Raw genomic sequence first — 20,096 nt, 5'->3', positions numbered from 1 at the left:
AGGCTCATTTCTTGGCCGCCCAGTTACAGTGGGTGTCTCGCTGGACGGCGGGCCGGGCGCAGAGGGAACTGATCATCACGACAGGGAACATTCAAACCCCTACTATTCACCGTATGTTGTTACCAGGGGCAGCACCGCTGCCGACTAAGCCCCTCCAAGTGACGACTGCGCGCGCCTGTCTGGCATGCATTCATCGTATGAATCGGGCTGCGCCTCTGTACTTCCCGCTTCTCCACTGATAGGGTTCCCCAAGGGCCGGGTACATTACACAGAGAGAATGCTGCAAATATGGACGGATCATGCCGTGACGAAGGTGGGGGCATTGTTTTTTGAGGGACAATTGCAGACTTTTGAAGCGTTTGTCGATGACTTCGAAATTCCAAGGGGACTACTGTATAGACAGCTCCTAGCAGACTGCTGCAAGCAGTGGCGCGTGATTGACACGGAACCCCCCACACATCCGGTAAGCCATGCGATCCTGCAGATGGGGCCAGGGTGCCATTTAGTCACCTGGATCTATAAAGCCATACGGACTCTAGGACAACCCACACTTGCAGCCCTCAGAGAACACTGGGAAACCGACTTTTGCAGACCACTACATGACAGGGAATGGACTAGGGCCCTTGAGCATACCAAGAAAGTCTCTCGCAATTACCGCTTTAAGAATATACAATTGCACATCCTGCATAGGGCCTACCTCACTCCCGAAAAATTACAGAAGTATTTTCCAGACAGCTCGTTTGCTTGCCCCAGGTCCTGGAGCCCACTGCCTCGTTCATACATATGTTCTGGGATTAGGAGAGGCGGTTTGCTTCCTTGGTGCTCCTCCTGGCCAACCGGTGCATCATTATGCATTGGAAGACACCGGAGGGCCCTCCCCTAGCGGCATGGGTGGGCACAGTCAAAAAGTGGGGTAAGGCAGAGGAAGAGCTACTCCGAGCGGAGGAAGCCCAGGGACTTCGCAAACACCCAATTTCCCTGCCCTGGCCCATGCTACTGCATTCCTTTGTGCAGGAAACAATAACGGTGGCGGGACCGGGAACGATTGGTTCCCCTGGGGCCCCCATGGCCCATGAGTCCACTCAGGGAGATGTACAGGGGGTCCGGACGCCCGACGGGTCGTAACTGCAGACCGCGACTGTTTCTTCATCACGCCCTCGCATGGGCAGTGATCAGTGCTCCCACCTCCCTCTCCCCCCCCGCACCCACGTAACCCCAGCAACATACCTCGCAATGGTATAGCACTCAGGCGTAAGATTAGTAGTGCTCATCCTCTGTGACACAGTGCATCCTCAGTTTTATATATCCCCAGTTTGTTTATGGTTAACATGTGGCTGACATTCCATAGCCCCTATGATAAAATACAAGGGGGGAACAGACACACCCCACAGCCCCAGCAAGGCGCAGCGACCACCACGCAAGCTGGTTGGGTATACTTCGACACAGGCCTCGGGGGACTGTCGCCAGCTCAAAGACTGAGTGGGGGCCTACATACCCTAGGTTTACACGCTCAGACGTCCACATAAGGCACGATTGTGCACTCTTGCTTGCATGTCTATATCACTCGCATTACCAGATGTGTTGTTGTATGTACTATTACATAAATGCCAATAAAAAAGGTTTATAAAAAAAAAAAATTAAAAACCAGGGCATTTTACCAATACCAGTTGAAGATGTGTCTACTATCCTTTTTTTTTTTAATCCACTTGGTCCTTCATAAATTAGTGGCATTCTATTTAAGGACATAGAGCATTAAGCATGTGGTAAAAGTTCCCTTGACTAAGGTAATGAATATCCCACTGGGCCCTGTGCTTCAGATACCCCTATTTAATTAAGGTTGTGGTCATCAATTTAAGTGTTGGGGCTCTCACAGGATTGTGGCATCTGCTAGACAAGGCGGCAGCCACTAGGAGCAGAGATAACCCGGTATAGGCTTAGGTCACACTTAGACTTGTAAAATGTATAACACAGGGACAGCATGTCATATACAACAATACTTAAGATTCAAAGTTTGGGGTGATCAGGCAACCTAACGTATCACAAGGGTGCAAATAGGTAAACAGCTTACATTACCTAACAAATTCTATGTGATTGTAAAATCTTTTTCAAACCCATACAGCCTGTATGCTGCTGGGTTATGGTGCAGGTGCCACCACCAGACTCTAGGACAAATTAACAGAAGGGCATGTCAAGTTGAGAGTGCAGAATCACCAGCAAATGCATCCTTTGGTGTCTCCGGTATTTGGTCGATCCTCATGATGGAGATGAAGTGATTATACTTGGGGTTTATTCTAGGTCAGGTGGGGTGCAAATCCTTGAGACTTCCTAGGCAGACTCTCACGCTTTCAGTCAATGTCTGGACAGGTCTCAGTCAACTAGTTTAATGATAGTGCAAATCAGCGTGTGAGTCCACCTCTTTCAATGTACAGTTGTCAGGGTTTTGCGAACACTTTCATAATTTGTAAAACTTTTGCCCCAGCATGGTATGAATATGTTTTGAAAATAAAATGAAAACTTCCCAAAACAATAAACTCGTTATTTATGCGAGTATTGTAACAGAAACAAAACCTGGGTGAATTTAAAAAAAGTGGCAGTTATTGCAAAACAAGATGAAAACTCTTATCCATATGCCAATATTTAGATGCCAGCACTGTCCAGAGTACCTCCCACTTAAATTGGGTACAAAACATTTGACATAGCTTTGCGTAATAAAAGGAACAGCATCTTGGGCCGCCCAATTTCTCATTTTAAGATTTTTTTATATTTACTTTAGTGAATCTAAGTCATTTTACTTTTCATGTTCCTCCAAACATATTTGTTTTAAGCTTGTATCCCTTTAAATACCTCACAATGTTAATATAGTGTCTTTGTATTTTGCATTTAATCCGTTGGATTCCTACCAAATTCGTATTCCTCCTATACATTCACATAGATTTTTTTACCTTATGCCGATACTTTTTTTGCTTACAATGCCTTTGTAAGTCACACATGTTAATGGAAAACCTATACTAGTTCCTATTTAGAAGTTGGTGTGCTTTCTACAGCCTTTAGAGGCCACAATCTCCCTGATAACCAGAAGCAGGTCTATCCATATGTAGGTTTTATGTATAGGAGGAAAAAGAAAAAGTTTTTCATTATGAATTGTTTTCACATCAGGCTTTCCAAAGCTAGAATTCTTCTATAAATGTCTTCACCTGCCAGCAGATATTATTGAATTATTTTAATAAACTTCGTTGTTACACTCATCCTTTTCTTGTTTCGTATGAATATTGAAATTTCTCCCCATCATACAAGGCCTGTTAACATGGACAATACCTTAGTGAAACTAGGTTAATAGATCAACTGTCTCCTGGCTATGTTGTAACCTCCACCGTTACATTTTTCTGTTCAAACGCAATCTGGACTTTTGCCAATCTTCCTCTTAAATCATCTATACTTCTGATAAACTGAGTTCCAGATTTCTAATCATAAATAACGCAGCTTCTGTAATCTGACTTTCTTGCTTACAAAAAAAATAATTCTTTATTCACATTTTGTGATATCGCAAAAAATAAACGAATCACAATTTTGTGTCAGTATATGTACCAGCATATAGGGTGACAATAAGTACATTAATGCGACAGTATAACATTGAGCAGTATGGGGAGGCAAATGGTGCACATGTAGACCTGCATTTTCAACACCATAACAAAGGAAGTGAGCAAGGTCAATACATTCCCCAGAGTGATGTCAAATAGAAAGAAACAAAAAGTAAATTTTAAAGTGGTTACAACCTAAACTGTTAAACAATAATCCAGGGGCGTCATCAGCAGCACGGTCGTAAAATCATTATATACACAAAAAAAGAAAAAGCAGCAGGAGCAACTGCATATATGGGGATTGGGGTGCAGCGCCATTCGGTCAACCGGGGCACCCGCTAAGTGACAGGTAAGCGAGTCTGTACTATTTAATCCTTCTAAGGGGTTCACCTTCAGGGCTGGTGTCAATCTCAGACCCTCAGCTGTCTAAGCTCATATGTGTCCCAGATTGTAGCAACACCCCCCGCTCCTCGGAGCTGCAGATCATGAGACATGGTGTCAGCCTCAGCGGCCACCCATTTATGTACCACCCGGAGCCAGCATCCTATCGAGGGTGGCTGTGCTGCCTTCCAAAACATTGATATCAAGAGTTTGAAGAGGACCGTCAACATGTCTACCAGTTTCATGTAGTGTTTGGTGCATTCTGTCCACTTGGTGATTCCCAAAATGCATAACAGGGGTTGAGCGACAGTTATATATCAAACACTAAAGAGATATGCTCTATCACCTGTAGCCAGATCTGCACCAATGCTGGACATTCCCATACCACATGTAAAAAAGTTGCATTGGGGTGGCCACAGTGGGGGCATATTAGGGCCACCCCCTGGAACATCTTGTAGAGCTGGAGTAGTGTAAGATAAGTATTGTGTAGGTAATTAAACTTTAGGCAGGCATTGCGGGAAATTTGCTTCACCTGTTCTAGCGCTACCCCCCCCCCATTGCTTTGTTGTCCTTGCTACCCCAAGGCATTCTTCCCATCGGGGCTAACTACACAGTTCGTGGTCTGCATCAGTGGCCTGTAAGCCCGTGTATAGCATCGTGATTGTCTTTTGACCTAAATTGTGTGTCAAAATGCTCTGCAGCCTGTGTTGAAAGTTGGCTCCTCCTATTCCACTGCCCAAGTTTTTCTGATCTCTAAAATGAGCGCACTGTAGGCCAGAAATAAGACAGCCCTCAGACCATATATATCCTGCAATTCCTGAAAGAATCGCAAGCCACAATTTTTGTATAAGTCTCCTATGCAGGACACCTTCGCTTCTCACGATGGTGCTTAATCGTGTGCCCCCAGCAGGACTCTCATCCCAGGCATGCTCCAAAACAGTGTCTGTGGAGCATAGGGTATCTGCCCGCGCTGGGGTTAGGTATATCTATTCCAGGAGAGTTTGGCGGCACGTGCCAATCTGCTCAAGGCCCCCGTAACGCCGGCCACAAAGAAACTGGAGCAAGGTCACAGAAGAACTCCTCTTCACCACCCTCCTCCAAGACCCCCCAGCACCACGACCGACACCAACTCCGCAGCCACAGAACTTCACCGCTGAATCTCCCGCTGCGCCAACAAACTCGCACCCATCCGTCACCCTGCCAAACAACGCCCGCTGAAGGCCGCTTGGTTCACCACTGAGCTTCAGGAAGCCAGACAGTCTTGCAGACGCCTAGAGAAATCCTGACAAATCCAGAAAACAACGGAAGCACGGAAAAACCACAGGAGCGCCCTGAAGGAATATCACCAGCGCATAAGGGACACCAAACGGACCTTCATAAGAGACACAGTCCAGACCAACGCGACCAACACCAAGGAACTGTTCAACGTCATACAGCAGTTCACAAAGCCCCCCAGCGAGCCGACGGATGTCACACCTTCCCAGCAACTCTGCGACAAGCTCAGCTCATACTTCCACCTGAAGGTCAAGGCCCTCTACGACAACTTCAACTAACCTACGCCTGACAACACCTCCCCCCCCCCCAATGCTGCCGATAGGCCAACCATCATGACCTGGGATCCCGCTACGGTCGAACACACCACTACTACCAGGCAGAAAACTCACTCAGAAGCCCCCAAGGACCCCTGCCAACCGCACATATTCCACAGGGCCGCTGCCGCAACCGAACTGGGACGGACCATCAACGCCTCCCTCATGCCCGGCATCTTCCCAGACGACTGGAAACGAGCGGAGGTAAAACCCCTCCTTAAGAAACCCTCGGCCGACCCAAAGAACCTGAAAAACTACCGGCCCATCTCTCTCCTCCCTTTCGTGGTGAAAGTCACTGAGCGACTCGTGGGCGCCCAGCTGACCACCTTCATCGAAGAGAACTCTATCCTAGATGCCTCCCAGTCTGGATTCCGCAGCAACCACAGCACCGAGACCGCTTTCCTCGCCGACACTGACGACATCCGCGTGCTACTTGACCAGGGACACACCGCAGCCCTCATCCTCCTAGACCTCTCCGCAGCCTTCTACATCGTCTCTCATCGCACCCTTACAGCCAGACTTCAGGACGCAGGGATACAAGGAACCGCCCTTGACTGGATCTGATCCTTTCTCTCCGGCAGAACCCAGAGGATCAGACTCCCTCCCTTCCTCTCCGAACTCATCGATATCAACTGCGGAGTACCTCAAAGCTCATCTCTCAGCCCCATGCTCTTCAACGTCTACATGGCCCCTCTCGCTGCCATCGTCAGACAGCATGGGCTCAGCACTGTATCCTACGCCGACGACACCCAGCTCATCCTCTCACTCAAGAAGAATCCCGAAGACACCAGACTCTGCTTCCAGGAAGGAATGAAGAACGTGGCAGCCTTGATGAAAGACAGCTGCTTGAAGCTCAACTCAGAGAAGACCGAGGTCCTCATCCTCAGATCCGGCAACTCCGCCTGGCACAACACCTGGTGGCCCCCCGCCCTCGGAAATCCACCTACTCCTACTGACCACGCACGCAACCTCGGCATCATCCTTGACTCCTCCCTCTCCATGAACTGCCAGATCAACGCCGTCGCCTCCACCAGCTTCCACTGCCTGCGCATCCTCCGCAAAACCTTCAAGTAGATCCCCCCCGACTGCAGAAAGACCGTCACCCATGCACTCATAACCAGCAGACAGGACTACGGCAACGCCCTGTACGCCAGAATCAACAAAACCCCACTACACAGACTCCAGACCATCCAGAACGCCGCTGCCAGACTCGTCCTCGGAACTCCGCGTCAGGAACACATTACCCAACACCTGCGAGACCTCCACTGGCTCCCCGTCGAGAAAAGGATCACCTTCAAACTCCTCACCCACGCCTACAAATCCCTCTACAACATCGGACCCAAATACCTCAACGAGAGAGTATCATTCCACGTACCCAAGAGGAACCTCTGCTCCACCGACCTCGCCCTGGCAGAGGTCCCCCGCATCTGCAGAAACAGAACGGGTGGGAGAGCTTTCTCCTACATCGCAGCCAAGACCTGGAACGAGCTCCCAGTGAACACCAGATGCTCACCAACCCTGCCAGCCTTCAGGAAGGACCTCAAGACCTGGCTCTTCGGCTGATCCGGAGCTGCCACCCCCTCACCCCCCTAGCACCTTTAGATCCTTACAGGTGAGTAGTGCGCTATATAAACCTCTGATTGATTGATTGACTGATTGATTGGGTGTGCCCCCAGGCTTCAGAAACGAGTCCAAGACTCAGATGTTGCCTAGCTCCTCCCGGATAACCCTACTCTCTCCTATTGAGTCAACCCTCAGCCAGTGCACGGGCCATTGCAGCTGTGCCACCGTGAAATAGAGCTTGAGGTCAGGTACTCCCAAGTCACCCTCCATCAGCGGGCACTGGAGTGTCCAAATGGACACACGCTTACGAGTCTTGCCCCATATTAGTTCAGATATCAACCCTCGCAGATCCCCCGAAGAATGCCCTAGTTGGCTCCATCGTCATTACAACAAAAAAATATAAGCCGCAGGAGTATTATAATTTTGGCCATTGAAGCCTGGCCCATAGGCAACAAGGGCAGGCATGTCCAGAAGCTCAGGGACTGATGAAGCGACGCCAGGGTCCTGCTGTGATTACTATCTAGGAGATACTTATCGGTGTGGTACACATTGACACCAAGGTATTTAAATATCTCGAGGTTCCAGGAGGGTAGGCAGTCGGGCTCCAGTTCCTACATGGCAGCACATTCCACTCTGCGTAAGCGGAAAAGACAGGACTTCCCACAGTTAACCCAACATTTCACCAAATAGGTCTAGGAGATCAAAGATGGCAGGCAGTACCCACCCGTGATCTTGTAAGCAGATCAATACATCATCGCTGTATAGGGAGACCAGGTGTCAATCCTGTCCCACCACCACACGCCATTCCCGGCCTCTCGCTCACAGCTATGCGAAAATTATGGGCAATAGATATCTGACTTTCTTGCTCATGTACTTCCTTGGAAGTCTAACCTATTTTCAACTACTTCCTCACTGAAAATGGAATGTGGCTCTTGTAATAAAGCTATCAATGGCTTTTCATCACTCATAATTGAGAGTAGTGCATCCTTTCCTTTCAGACTTTAAACCATTGCAGGATAAGTTTCTAATATCAATAAAGGAAACCATATTTATGTCCTAAATCACATTACACGTTGCCCATCTGCTCACTGCTCCTAGTAAGTAACAGAGTATTACTGCTCCTTTACTTCTCAGTCTACATTACCCCTTTACTACCAAATGGTGCACAGCTTCCACCATTTTATTGCCACAGCGCAGATTGGGGAGTTCACAGAAGAGAATACCTAGCCTATCCCATGTTTCTTAAATCTATCTCCAGTTTATGTGTTTAACTCACCATCAACACGCTTTCTCTGTTCTTTCCTCTTTCCTCAGTAAATTGTAACCACTTCACTTTCCCTCTGCTTTGAATCCTGTGTTTCCATCCAACTACACTTCTTTGCTTCTGATAAACCCTATCCACCTCTTTGGCACTATGTTCTTTAAAAGCTTTATTTTATATTGAATGCTATTGTAAAGAAATATAGCTATATTTTATATAAGGGTGTACTGCTCAACGTTTTTGATCAGATGAGGAAGATAAACATTTCTGAATTGCAATCAAGGTTTTAACTCTGTGTTCCCTAACAACAACATGTGCAAAATGAACTATCATCTTTCATGGCTTGTCTATGAATGAGGTTACTCAGGTGGGATCTCACTGGGCCGGTTGTGAGGTGGCATTAACATTAAGAAAGCAACCGCTTCCGAGCGTTTCCCACGATTGCAAGTTGCGCTGTTCTTGCAGCTAAAACAGTTTTTCTTGTTTTGAAAAATGTATGATAAAGTGATCTTATTATATTATTAACTGTGATGAATTTGTATCATGTCTAATGCTACTTAAAAATGTAAAATCTAAAATTAATTCTCGTACTGCTGCACTTGCTTTACTGCGCAGGTGGGGTGGCTGGCCTAAGACTGCTCTCTCCAAACCCACATGCGCAGGGAAGGCAGTGCACTACCACTCCCCTCAGTGCCTGTTGTCACTGTGGGCCCGCCCCCCAAGACTCGGCACAAGAAAAATAAAACAATAATGAAACAGGTTTTAAACCTATTTTATCGTTTTATTTTTCATGTTTTGGAGGGTGCTGGCAGGGTAAGACGACACTCCTCCGCCATAGCGTAGGAGCCGCTCCTTGATGTCATATGGCCCTAAATGTTCTTTTAAATTTTTTTATTAAGTTGTGCCCTTGTCTCTCTTCCAGAGTCACAAAGATCTCAATGTGACTACTTCTAAACTGATTTTTTCACCTCTAGTAATAGTTTTCTAATACATCAACTTACTTTCTGGACTGCCATGGTCTTCTGCCATTTGTGTATAGTGTGGTGGTTCTTCAAGGTTGCCCCTCTATATACCCCCATTAAGCCATGGATCATGGCCAGAGCAATTTCTATGATTTTAACTTCAAAACAACACATAACAATACATAAATATACATTAAAAAAATACACAAATTACTAAATATTATATTTAATTCACAAATAAAAACAAATATAGAAATTTGAAATTCAATCAAAAGGTTGGCGCATTTCAAAATGTGTTTTATTTTCAAAAGGCAAAGCAATATGCTTAAAATATGGCATATCGGCTTTTGTTTTTTGCTCCTAATGCAAGTTCAGTTTTAATTGAGGCATGCCAGTGCTTCAACTGAGGTCACCAATCTTAATAGATTCTGTTTGCTCTACGTGTACTGCACTCACAAATCAACATAAGGATACCTACGCAAGTTATACCCCTTGTTTTCATATTTCTTCACATTTACTAAGTTTTAAACTTTTCGAATATATACTTTGCTTTTTTAGGTGTTCAAACTTTATTAACTTGCGTTTAATTATGGGTCTAGAAATTCTATAGAGCTATGAGTGGCTTCTTTTGATTACTTCAGAGTCCTAAAATTCTAGATGCAATCACAAAGTTTATTAATATTCACTTTCAGCAACCTTACAAGGAGTCTAAAGCACGCTCATAATTGACTTACCGCATTCCTTCGATGGCCATTTTATCCAGGTTGGGGGTGTCTTTTGTTTTGTCCCAGTTTGCCCCAAGATCACCCCATCCAATGTCATCTGCTAAAATGATTACGAAGTTTGGCTTTTGGAAGTGTCTTTTCTGGTCTTCAAAACACACATTTGGAAGGTGATAGAAGATGAGAATAAAAAAAGCAACCAGAACCGCTGACAGCAAAGACAGGCCCTCCATCCTGCACAGCAACCAGCTCTCCACAATAGCAGCCTATGATGGATAATGCATCTGTTCCGTCTTCATATCAATCTTTTGAAGAAAACAGTCACATGATCATTTCTGTGCCTTACAATGTTTTGACTTGGAAGAAGCTACTTAAATGCAAAAGGCAAAAAGTCTCATCGATGGCACTATGTGAAAGTCAATTTTTCCATTTCTTTAAGTCTAAATGTATTCCCTTCGTCACCACGCTAATTTCAGAAACAAGAAATTTGCACCATATATTTGAAGTAGTTGATCTCCATTATGTTAGTGCCACTCCATATACCACGTCCAGATAATTCCACATGCTCGATGATCCATTAATACAAAAGAGTTGATGAAACCTTCACTGGAAAAACAAAAACAAAAAGTAGGGGGAATTGTGAATAAACAAATCAGATCAGCATGAAAAGTGATCTGCTAGTAAATCCAATGCCAGCGTTATGGTTACTCTTTAGTTTCTAATGTGTGTGAATAGCCAATAATCGCTCCAATCATAAGTATATTACAGGTTCAGAAGAGGAGTCAATAAGAAATACGTCGATATAACAAAGCAGATTTTTCGCCAAACTGACCGCGGATTCATGTACCCTTCTGCTGCAGTTTTTTGGCAAAACGGGAAATAGCACTTCCTGGGGCATATTTACAAGGCCCCTGAGCCATCTGAGCATCATTTTTTTTGACGCTCTGACGGTGCACAATGCAGAGCCGTATTTACCAGGCCAGATAAAGCCACCCTGCGTGGCTTTTCATAGCCTTGTAAATATGGCTCCCTTTCACGCATTACTCTGCGTGAAAGGGGTGTTTCATGGGTGTTACCCATGGGTGTTACTGTAGGTGTTTCCAAGCAACATCCATGGATTTTGTTGCATTCAATGATTTACAAGTTTTCGTAAATCTGGGTATGAGTCAGATTCTTACGCAACAAGGAGAATACCTTTATTTCTCCTCATTTTTAGCTCCTACAGGGTGCTGCATTATGCAGCACATATAGACAATATCATTAATGATTGTTTTTGTACAGGAAGGTGTCCCTTTCTGCCAAAAACAATCATCCCTACAACGCAAGCACTCTTGCACCCTGGATCAAGGGTGCCGGCATTAGCGCTAAGCTGCCAATTGTGTGCCAGCGCAGAGGAAAGCACAGGGATGCGTCGTATTTCTGTAAATACGACTCATCCCAGCACTTTCCTAATGACGCAGCTTGGTGCAGCAAGATGGCTTGCAGCGCCACGCTGCGTCATTTTCTAATTAATATGCCCCCCTGGGTGTAATTGACTGGGGCGGTGTCAGAAGCCCTGTGACAAAACCAAGAGCCCTACTCCATTCTGGGTCAATAAGGACCAATGAGTTATCTCCCCCTTAAATATCTTTGCTACTCTAAGCCTGACCATTAAAATTACAGGTGCCATCAGTTCCAAATGACAGAGCCTAAGCATACCCTACTTGAGGCTGGTATAGAGTTTATACCTCAGAGTCTGCTGAATGTACGTTGCTTAAGTAACACAATATTCCTTTCTCAACCACAGCACAACTCTCGCATTGACTGAACTTGCCAGGGCTTTATGAATTACCTGTTCCTGCAATTTTCTAAGAGGAATACTAGCTTCCTCCTCTTCTACCAGGAAGAAAGTTCGAACAGTTAGACTTATTTTTCAACGACTTATGGTTCGATGCCACCATGACCCTAGATTGGGGTCCCCTGTAGGTCTAGTGGGTACACTCTGTACTAGTAGTAGCGCACAGACCTGTGAGTGCCACTGGCACTGAAAAATCAATGATCTACATGGGTAGAAATCAAGATGCAAGTCTCTTAATTTAACAAACAACCTTGTCAATTGAGAGGATTTAACACATGTTTAGGCACCTCTGGGGATCCTGACCTAGACCATTTGCAAATTGTGTGTGCCCCTGGCTGATACTCGCTTCAGTCAATATCAGGAGCCATAAATCTTCAGTGCAATGGTAATACACGGTACTACATCACAGGAGGGGTGCCACTCCAAATCTCTCAGCGCATCTTCTTCTAAACACTGCCTTTGTTGAAATTGTGGTAAATTCTGTGAGGATCACATTAGATTGGGACGGAACCAGTGAATTACACTTCTCTACCTCTGGTCTGCTGTCCAGGAATTTGGCCCTTCCATTAAGACTACTGAGAAAATAAAATGACATCCAATAATTGAAAGAATGGTGACTGGAACTATTTTGTCCCTCGAAGGCAAAGTAAAGCCTTCAAAAATCTGATTAGACTGTAGAGAAAAACTAAGAATCTATAACTGGGAGTGGGAAAACGTAAACTATTTTCTCTTTCCAATGCTAAGACAGGCCCGGTGGTTACCTACCTCTACGCAATACACAAATCTCCACTTCCTAAGGTATTATGGGCTTAAGGCTTGTTTTATAGTTGTTTTTTACCTGCCCTATTCTGAAAGTTAGATATAGTCAATTTCCTTTAAAAGAAATATCAATGATTGGGCAGTGCCCATTCTTTGTGTCAGACTGCAGTGTCATATTGTACCTAGACCAAAATATAGGGCAACTCCTCGAGTAAGCACCAAAGGAAGTGTGTGAGAAACAATTGTCTTTAGAGGGAAAGAAAAGTTAGGGAGCAATTACCTTAAGCGATCACTGTCAAACATTTCTCCTTTGAAATAACCAAACACAGGGAAATCTTTTGAAAAGACTGACACATCGGGCAGAAAATGCCAAAGCATTTTCAAAACCTTTCTGAAACATACATTTTTAGGCCACAATCAAGAGATATACTATAAAGAAACCATATTCTATGTCTCAGCTTTGGTTCTATTCCATGAAACAGGTATTGTCTCCCTTTAACGTTTGAGTATCACTACCAAGAGGCCATAAACATATCTACTTGACTTGCATAAGGAAAATATATTTTTAATAAGAAACAAATGAATGCAGTATCAACCTTTGAAACTTGCAGGGATACACTGGGAATAGTTCCTTAAAAAAAGGAATCATGGTACTTATGCAAAATCTGATGATTCTCTTTTTGGATGCTACAATTTGATGGCAGATGTATATAGGGACTATATTTCAATCTTCACCAGAGCCCAATAGCATGATGGCATTCTTACCTGAGCATATGAGTGTCAGTTCATATATATGCTTTGCAAGCATTGATTGCACACCCAATTCCAATTAGTAGATATTACATTACCACACACTGACTACAGTGAAGTCCCTTAAGCAAAACTGGCTGTTGAAGATACTCTTCACAAGAGAGGGTGGTGAAAAAAGAAGAAACACTGCAATGAAGTGCCAGGAAATAAAGGGATTTTTTACTAAGAAGCCCACAATTTTCACATTTCTCTCACCTGAAAACTTATCAGAGTGTTTTGCTTTTCCATCCACGGGTGACTCGAGTGAATTAAGTTCAATGCACCAACACTCGAACATGAAAGACAAGTTTTTGTTGCCCTGCAGAAATCCACCCCATACATAGTAGTGTCAATTATTTTGGGTTACTAACAGTCCCTAAACAGGGATCCAGGCAGTGCTTAATTTGTAAAATATGAAGTCCAAGTGCTCAAATGTTTTTCGCAGGCCACACCCGTTTTCCTCCGGCTCCACCCACTTCCTCCACTGGGTCCACACACAATTAATCCTACGTATGTAAATCACCGTATATGAAATGTTACATAAGCCAGGCCCAGAGGAATACAGGTTGTTGGAGTGACATGTCCATACGGGTAGGCAGTATAGTTTAAGACTGCTTGATTGAAAATGGAACACCATAATTGGGGGTTCTCTTTAATAATAAGAATTGATTTCTACCCAAAGTAACCCTTTTTGCAACATTAATCTATGCTCTAACCTACACTTTGAACTGTGCATGCAGTTCTTTGACAACAGTTAATAATTTACTGTTCTATATTAGGATTTTTAATTTATAAACTGTAACAATGGCTGTCTCTTAGAAAAGCAGTAACCCACTGACCTATTTACATTATGTGCGCTTTTCATCTGCATGGTACGAATTCTTTACAGCAGGCGCATTAACCCTCAACCTAATGATGAGTCAAAAAATCTACTAGACACAACTCCCATCGCTCTCCAGGAAGAACATTACTCACTGAGTTATCTGTAAATCTTTATTGTTGCCTGGAAAATTCACCTCTATAGCAGGCACTGTGTGTTTGGACTGCACGGGGACCAGGGCAGAAATAATATGAAAAACATGCCCACGGCAGCGGATGGCACGTGAACAGGGTTTTGCTGAAACTAGTGGCATTCACAGGGACTTGCTCCAAAGACCGGTTTGGCTGCTGGCACAGCACTTACTTTGGCCTGCATCATGCATGAAAGAAAAGTAAATACCGAGTGAGTACTGTAAGGGGATTGTGCGTTTTGACCCATCACTACTGAGGTGGCCATGTGCTAACTAGAATGTAAAGCATGAGCATCGCTCCACTACCAGCGGGTGTTATGCAATATTTAATGAAATGCTACCATGTATAGGTCGCTTGAGTTGGGATGGTATCACTCCTATGCATGCCGGTTTTCCCCCTCGCTTTCCTACAGCGTCTTCAAACCCGCTGGCCCTTTTGCGAAGTTCTCAATGTTTCCATACAGTCCAGATTGCACCAGTGGTCGAAGTGGGGGGAAAAAAGTAGGGGAACTGTGAGCAGAGAATCAGAGGGCTGGAATAACCTGAGGATTGGATCAGTGGGCAGAGTTAGAGGTGTGGCCAGGATTGGCAAAACATCCCAATTTTTTAGTATTTGTTTGGCATTTCACTGACCAGTTACAGCTTATTATGTTATGTAATACAACCAATGGATACACATGATTATTTACCGAATAATATGAGTTATTGACATTAAAATAAATTCACAAAGTGGGATATGTTTCTAATCACAGAATGTCCCAAATATGCTTAAAAGTGGAAGCACAAGCCATTTGTTGCCGAGCCACGGAGTTTCTGTCGTCAGCAATATACACAGAGACAATCAATTTTACGTGTGTAAATCACTGTATAGGAAATGTTACATAAGACAAAGGACTACAAGGTGTAGGAATCACATGACAACCATATTAGTAGGCAGAATAGTTTAATAGTGATTGATCTGTAGAAACACAAACTCATAATATACAACTTAATACCATGATTGGGGGTTCTCTTTAATAATCATTATTGATTTCTATCCAAATGATCACTTTTTGCAACATTAGGATAAACAAAGGCTGAGGGAAAAAACCATAACGCTCTTGGTTATACCTTGCAGTTTGTATGCAGCTCTTAGATGAAAGTTAATAGCTCACTGTTCTTTGTTAGGATTTTAACTTATAAACTGCAAGTAGCAAAAGGATCTTACTGACAAAAGCAATAACCCACCGACCTATTTTACATATGTGCACTTTGTGATGGGCATGGTAGATTTTCTTTGCAGCAGGCACATTAACCCTCTGCGCTATCTTTCCATGAGTCAAAACTTCCACTAGACAAAACTCCGATCTCGCTCTAGGAAGAAGTTTATTCACCGGAGTTATGACATTTTGATTACTGCCGAAAATTGCTGTAGGCCAGGAAGGAGGCAGCAAGTGCTTTTAAAACCATAATTTACAACGCCCCCCCCCTCTCAAAGTCAGCACCCGTTGCAGTCACACCGGTCGCACCGCCCTAGAGCCGTCTCTTCTCAGGGTCCTGTGACCTCAGTGACAGAGTCACTGTTGCTCTAGGGTCTGCTACTTCGTAGGCCTTCCCGCAAGACTGGAGGCGAACTTCAGTATGGATTGTGGTGGGCAAGCCTTCAAGGTGAACCCACACTTTCCACTGCTAGGGTCCACCTGCTGGTGCTAAGACACCAGGGCTTTTCCGGTTTTGCGGGGCCTTCTAAGGTCTAGCATGGAAATGTGCTCCCTCAGGAGAGTGGTCTGGGGGACTGTTCATGAAGGCTGAACCTGGTTCCCTAGTTCTAAATTTGGCAGCTCTGCCCCCAGTGCTACATCCGCTCCCTCACTGAACACCATAGTGCCCCACTGAGAGAAATTCTCACTGCCTTCAACTACAATCCAATTTGACCTGCTATAAACAACTGGATGCGACTCAATTCAAATTACGCACCAGGCAAGAGCAATATGCTGTCTAAAGGAAAAAGTAACAACATCCTGGAAAAAGCAAACACACATAGGGAATGAGAGATTAAATAAAGCATGTGAAATGTAAGCAGAAACAACATGGTGAACTTAACGCTTTTACATTTATGCAGAAATCAACGAGTATTTTTGCCTGAAAACTACAGGGCCCAGGAAGGACCCATTTCAAATTCCACTGCTTATATGCTTACAAAACGTAAGCAGTATGGTTTAAAAAGACCACATTCGTGAACACAAAGCCGCCGTACACATTTTGTTTTCCAATCCACCCATCAACCAGGTATGGCAACTCGGTAAAGTGACGCTAATGTTTTTGGGGTTTGAATAAAACCAATCTGGCCATTTTAAGAACACTCCATCTTGCTTTATTTAGTTATTGATTTTTTATATTATGAACCCTTTTATTTCCGAGGCTGCACTTTGGAATATAAAAATGTCAAAACGGCAATTCCAGCAAAAGTGTTTTTCTTTTTTGCATCCATTTCAAAGGGGAACAAATGAACGACAGGAAGAAAGAGAGGGTGAGAACCATTTTTTGAGTCACGGTAAGTGAGGAGGAGTTAGACAGACAGAGAGGGAATAAGAGTAAGAAGGGGGGGGGGGGGGCAGCAGCCAGAGGCAGGGCAGAAGCGGACACCTTCCTTGTCTTGTCAGGAAGCAAGAGACGAGACCTTTTCCCTCCCTGCTCCCCGCCCATCCCAGAACAGCCATTAATGCCGAGCCCTCTCGGCAGGCCTTGGATATTTCTTACGTCCAGGGGCGCATGTTCAAAATAAAAAATTAGGGGAACGGAATCTTTAGAATTAAAGAAGTAGGGGCACGCCGTGCCCTGCCGTTCCCGCCCGCTTCGACCACTGGATTGCACATGCTACCGTGTTATAACCTTCCATTGAGGGAAACCAGAACAACTCCACAGTCCTAAACCGCACACGCATAGGAGAGTTCCTCAGCGCTTTAATCCCCCCATGTGCCCGACTCCCCTTTATTTCCAGTCATTAGAAAGGGCAGCGCCAGCCACCCGCCAATGCCACGTCCTCCGAAATCCACCGGGCCTCGTGGTAATTAAAAACAAAGTAAAGTTAAACAGACTTCCAGTCCAGCAGCATGATTGCTCAGACTCGAAGTCTGTTTAACTTGACTAAACTCAGTGACTGTCACACTGCACCGCGCTCAATAAAAAGCAGTGTTAATTTGGGTACTTACTTGTTTACTGGTGGCATTTTCTTTATACGTCGTGCTGAACTGACGGTGACTCAAGCAGTGCGTGTGTGCAGGCGTTGGAATTTTAAAAAAAGGGTTACGCACACGCACGCTGCTGCCACCCCTACCCAACATAACAAAATGCAGCCCAATCATTCGCCCGCCCACAGCATCACTGAACTGAAGGCAAATTCGCACGGAACAACGGATATGGATTTCTTATCGGTACAGCAGCACTCTTTACCGGGGACTCAGGGGACTGTGATAGTGTGAATTACACTGTAGTCAGTCAATTATTTATACTGATATATATTACATGCAGTTCAGTCACTGATGTGAGTTGACACAGTGTCCCTCAGGTGTAGACCCGGCCCTGAAAAATAAGTGCCGGTGCTAGGCACCGGAAAGCACCAGCACAAATTAAGCACTGAATCCAGGGACACTGTGGTGATCAGAAACAAACGTTTTTCATTCACAATTCAGACTGCGCTATTTTGAATATTGTTCTTTGTTTGACCTTCAAATTGAGATAACAAGGCACTTGTTCTAGACTGATGTCGCAAAAAGTTTTTTGTTAATGTCGTTATTTAAAAGACTTGACACTCACACAGTCCTTGGAAAGATAAGGACAGACATCTGCTTTAAAGGCAGACATATTAATGATTCAGTAGAAATACAGAAAATGGAGTAGTGACCTACTTTGAATGGAGTTACGCCTGAAGTCTTTACATCATTCCTGGCTTCTATGTCTGAATTGTGACATCATATGTGCAGAGATAAAAAAAAAAGTAATTTATCTAATTTTAGAGGGAAATCCATGCTCTCAAAACATTTAGGTATAAAAGTCTATACTAATAATATCATACAATATGTAACATATATATTTGATAAAAATTGTAACAATGTGTTATCATAAAAACACAATTACATGAAATAGTAGGAAGAAATGCAGTAAGCTTTTGCATGAATTTGTTTTTTAAGCCTTGCATGTTTCAAGCAATAAAATATAAAGCATTATAACATAATGTATTAATATAAAAGCATTTATATCGGATAAGAAGGTTGCATGTTGGCGATTAAAGCGATCAGACATGATACAGAATATGCCAAAACAAATTATGCAGTTCAAAAAAGGCAAAAAATAAAATAAAATTAGCCCATAAAAATTCTTCAGTTCTTTGATACGGTCTCTGTGGTAGGTTAGAGTCCTGCATTTAATCCTTGTCGGAGGATATATCATCATCATCCACTGCACAAACAGCATGTGCATGGTCATTTTGAAATCCAGTTAACTCTCTGTGTGCGGTAGGCAGCTCCGCGTCGTCCTCAGCACAAGTCCTTTTGTGCTGAAGTCAGCTCCAAGGAATCCTCACACCCGAAGCAGGAAATCCCTCTGAGCATCAGATGAATTTTCTTTGCTTTTGGCCATTTTCTGACCCATCACGGGGAAGAACAGCCATTTTGTAGTCCAATCTGACCCCAAGGGGGAGTGGAAACCCACTAGACATCAGGGAATATGTTTGAGAGTGTGTGTGAGAACTGGAGTTTGGCTGACAGTCTGTGTGTACTGACGCTTGGCTAACCATGTGTGTGAACTGGCGCTTGGCTGGTGGTTTGTGTAGACTGGCGCTTGACTGGCACTGTTCATGGACTGGTGTTTGGCTGGCTGTGTGTGGCTGGTAGTGTGTGTGGCTGGCAATGTGTGTGAACTGGAGTTTGGCTTCAAATGTGTTTGTGTTGTGACCAGCAGCAAGTCACTACACACGCACCGCCATTGAAATACCAGTCCACACATTCCTCCAGCTTCAAGGAAGGGTAATTGTTGTATCTGAACTGGCATCTGGCTGGTAGTGTGTGTGGGTTAGTGGTGTGTTAGTGGCTGGTAGCCAGTATGCATACTTACTTGCTTGAGGTGTGAATGTAAGTTGTATGATGTTTTGGTGTTTGGTAGTGTGTTAGCCCTGTTGACATATGAGAGTGATGGGCCCTCGAATGGCGCTGTTTTAAATGTAAGTGTTGTATTGTGTTGGGCCCGCAGCTGGCAGTGTGAAAGCGCCTGACGCATGAAAGGTGTGGGCATGGACTATAAAGCAGCTGGTGCCTTGACGTGGCTTTACATTCCTCTAGCTGTAAGTTAGTGGTTCTCTATTCTGATTTTAAAATTATTGACAATGGCTTTTGGGGATTTTATCTAGTTAAATCCTTGTTAAATAAAGTTTTTTTTATAAACTATTTACTTACCCTTGCGCCAAATGCAACCAGTATGCCAGTGATTGACTAGTGGATGGGTGTGCAATAATGTTTTTGTGTTCTTTTGCTTTTACTGTCAGTGCATACTCTCTCTGTAGTGACCACCTTTTGCTCTCACATCTGTTTGGAAACTGGTCACTTAGGAAATGATATGTGATATGTTTTGTGTAGATCCCACAAGGTTTAATTACCCAGAAGTCCGACAAA

At 44.2% G+C, this 20,096-nt stretch overlaps 1 protein-coding gene across 9 annotated transcripts in view; it reads right to left on the bottom strand.

Annotated features, from left to right (window-relative positions):
- ARSG (arylsulfatase G) overlaps positions 1–20,096 on the bottom strand; it is a 1,970,563-nt gene that overhangs the window by 828,256 nt on the left and 1,122,211 nt on the right. For all 9 annotated transcript variants that reach the window (XM_085617295.1, XM_085617292.1, XM_085617290.1 and 6 more), the window contains one exon: positions 10,069–10,662. In XM_085617295.1, coding sequence (XP_085473421.1) covers positions 10,069–10,289 — 221 coding nt within the window. In that variant the 5' untranslated portion in view covers positions 10,290–10,662. The remainder of the gene's footprint in view (positions 1–10,068; positions 10,663–20,096) is intronic.

This window comes from Triturus cristatus, chromosome 7 (assembly GCF_964204655.1).
Source record: "Triturus cristatus chromosome 7, aTriCri1.1, whole genome shotgun sequence".
NCBI classification, from domain to species: Eukaryota; Metazoa; Chordata; class Amphibia; order Caudata; family Salamandridae; genus Triturus; species Triturus cristatus.
Note: the sequence above shows the minus strand (reverse complement) of the source record. Positions and strands in the feature narration are given on the sequence as shown.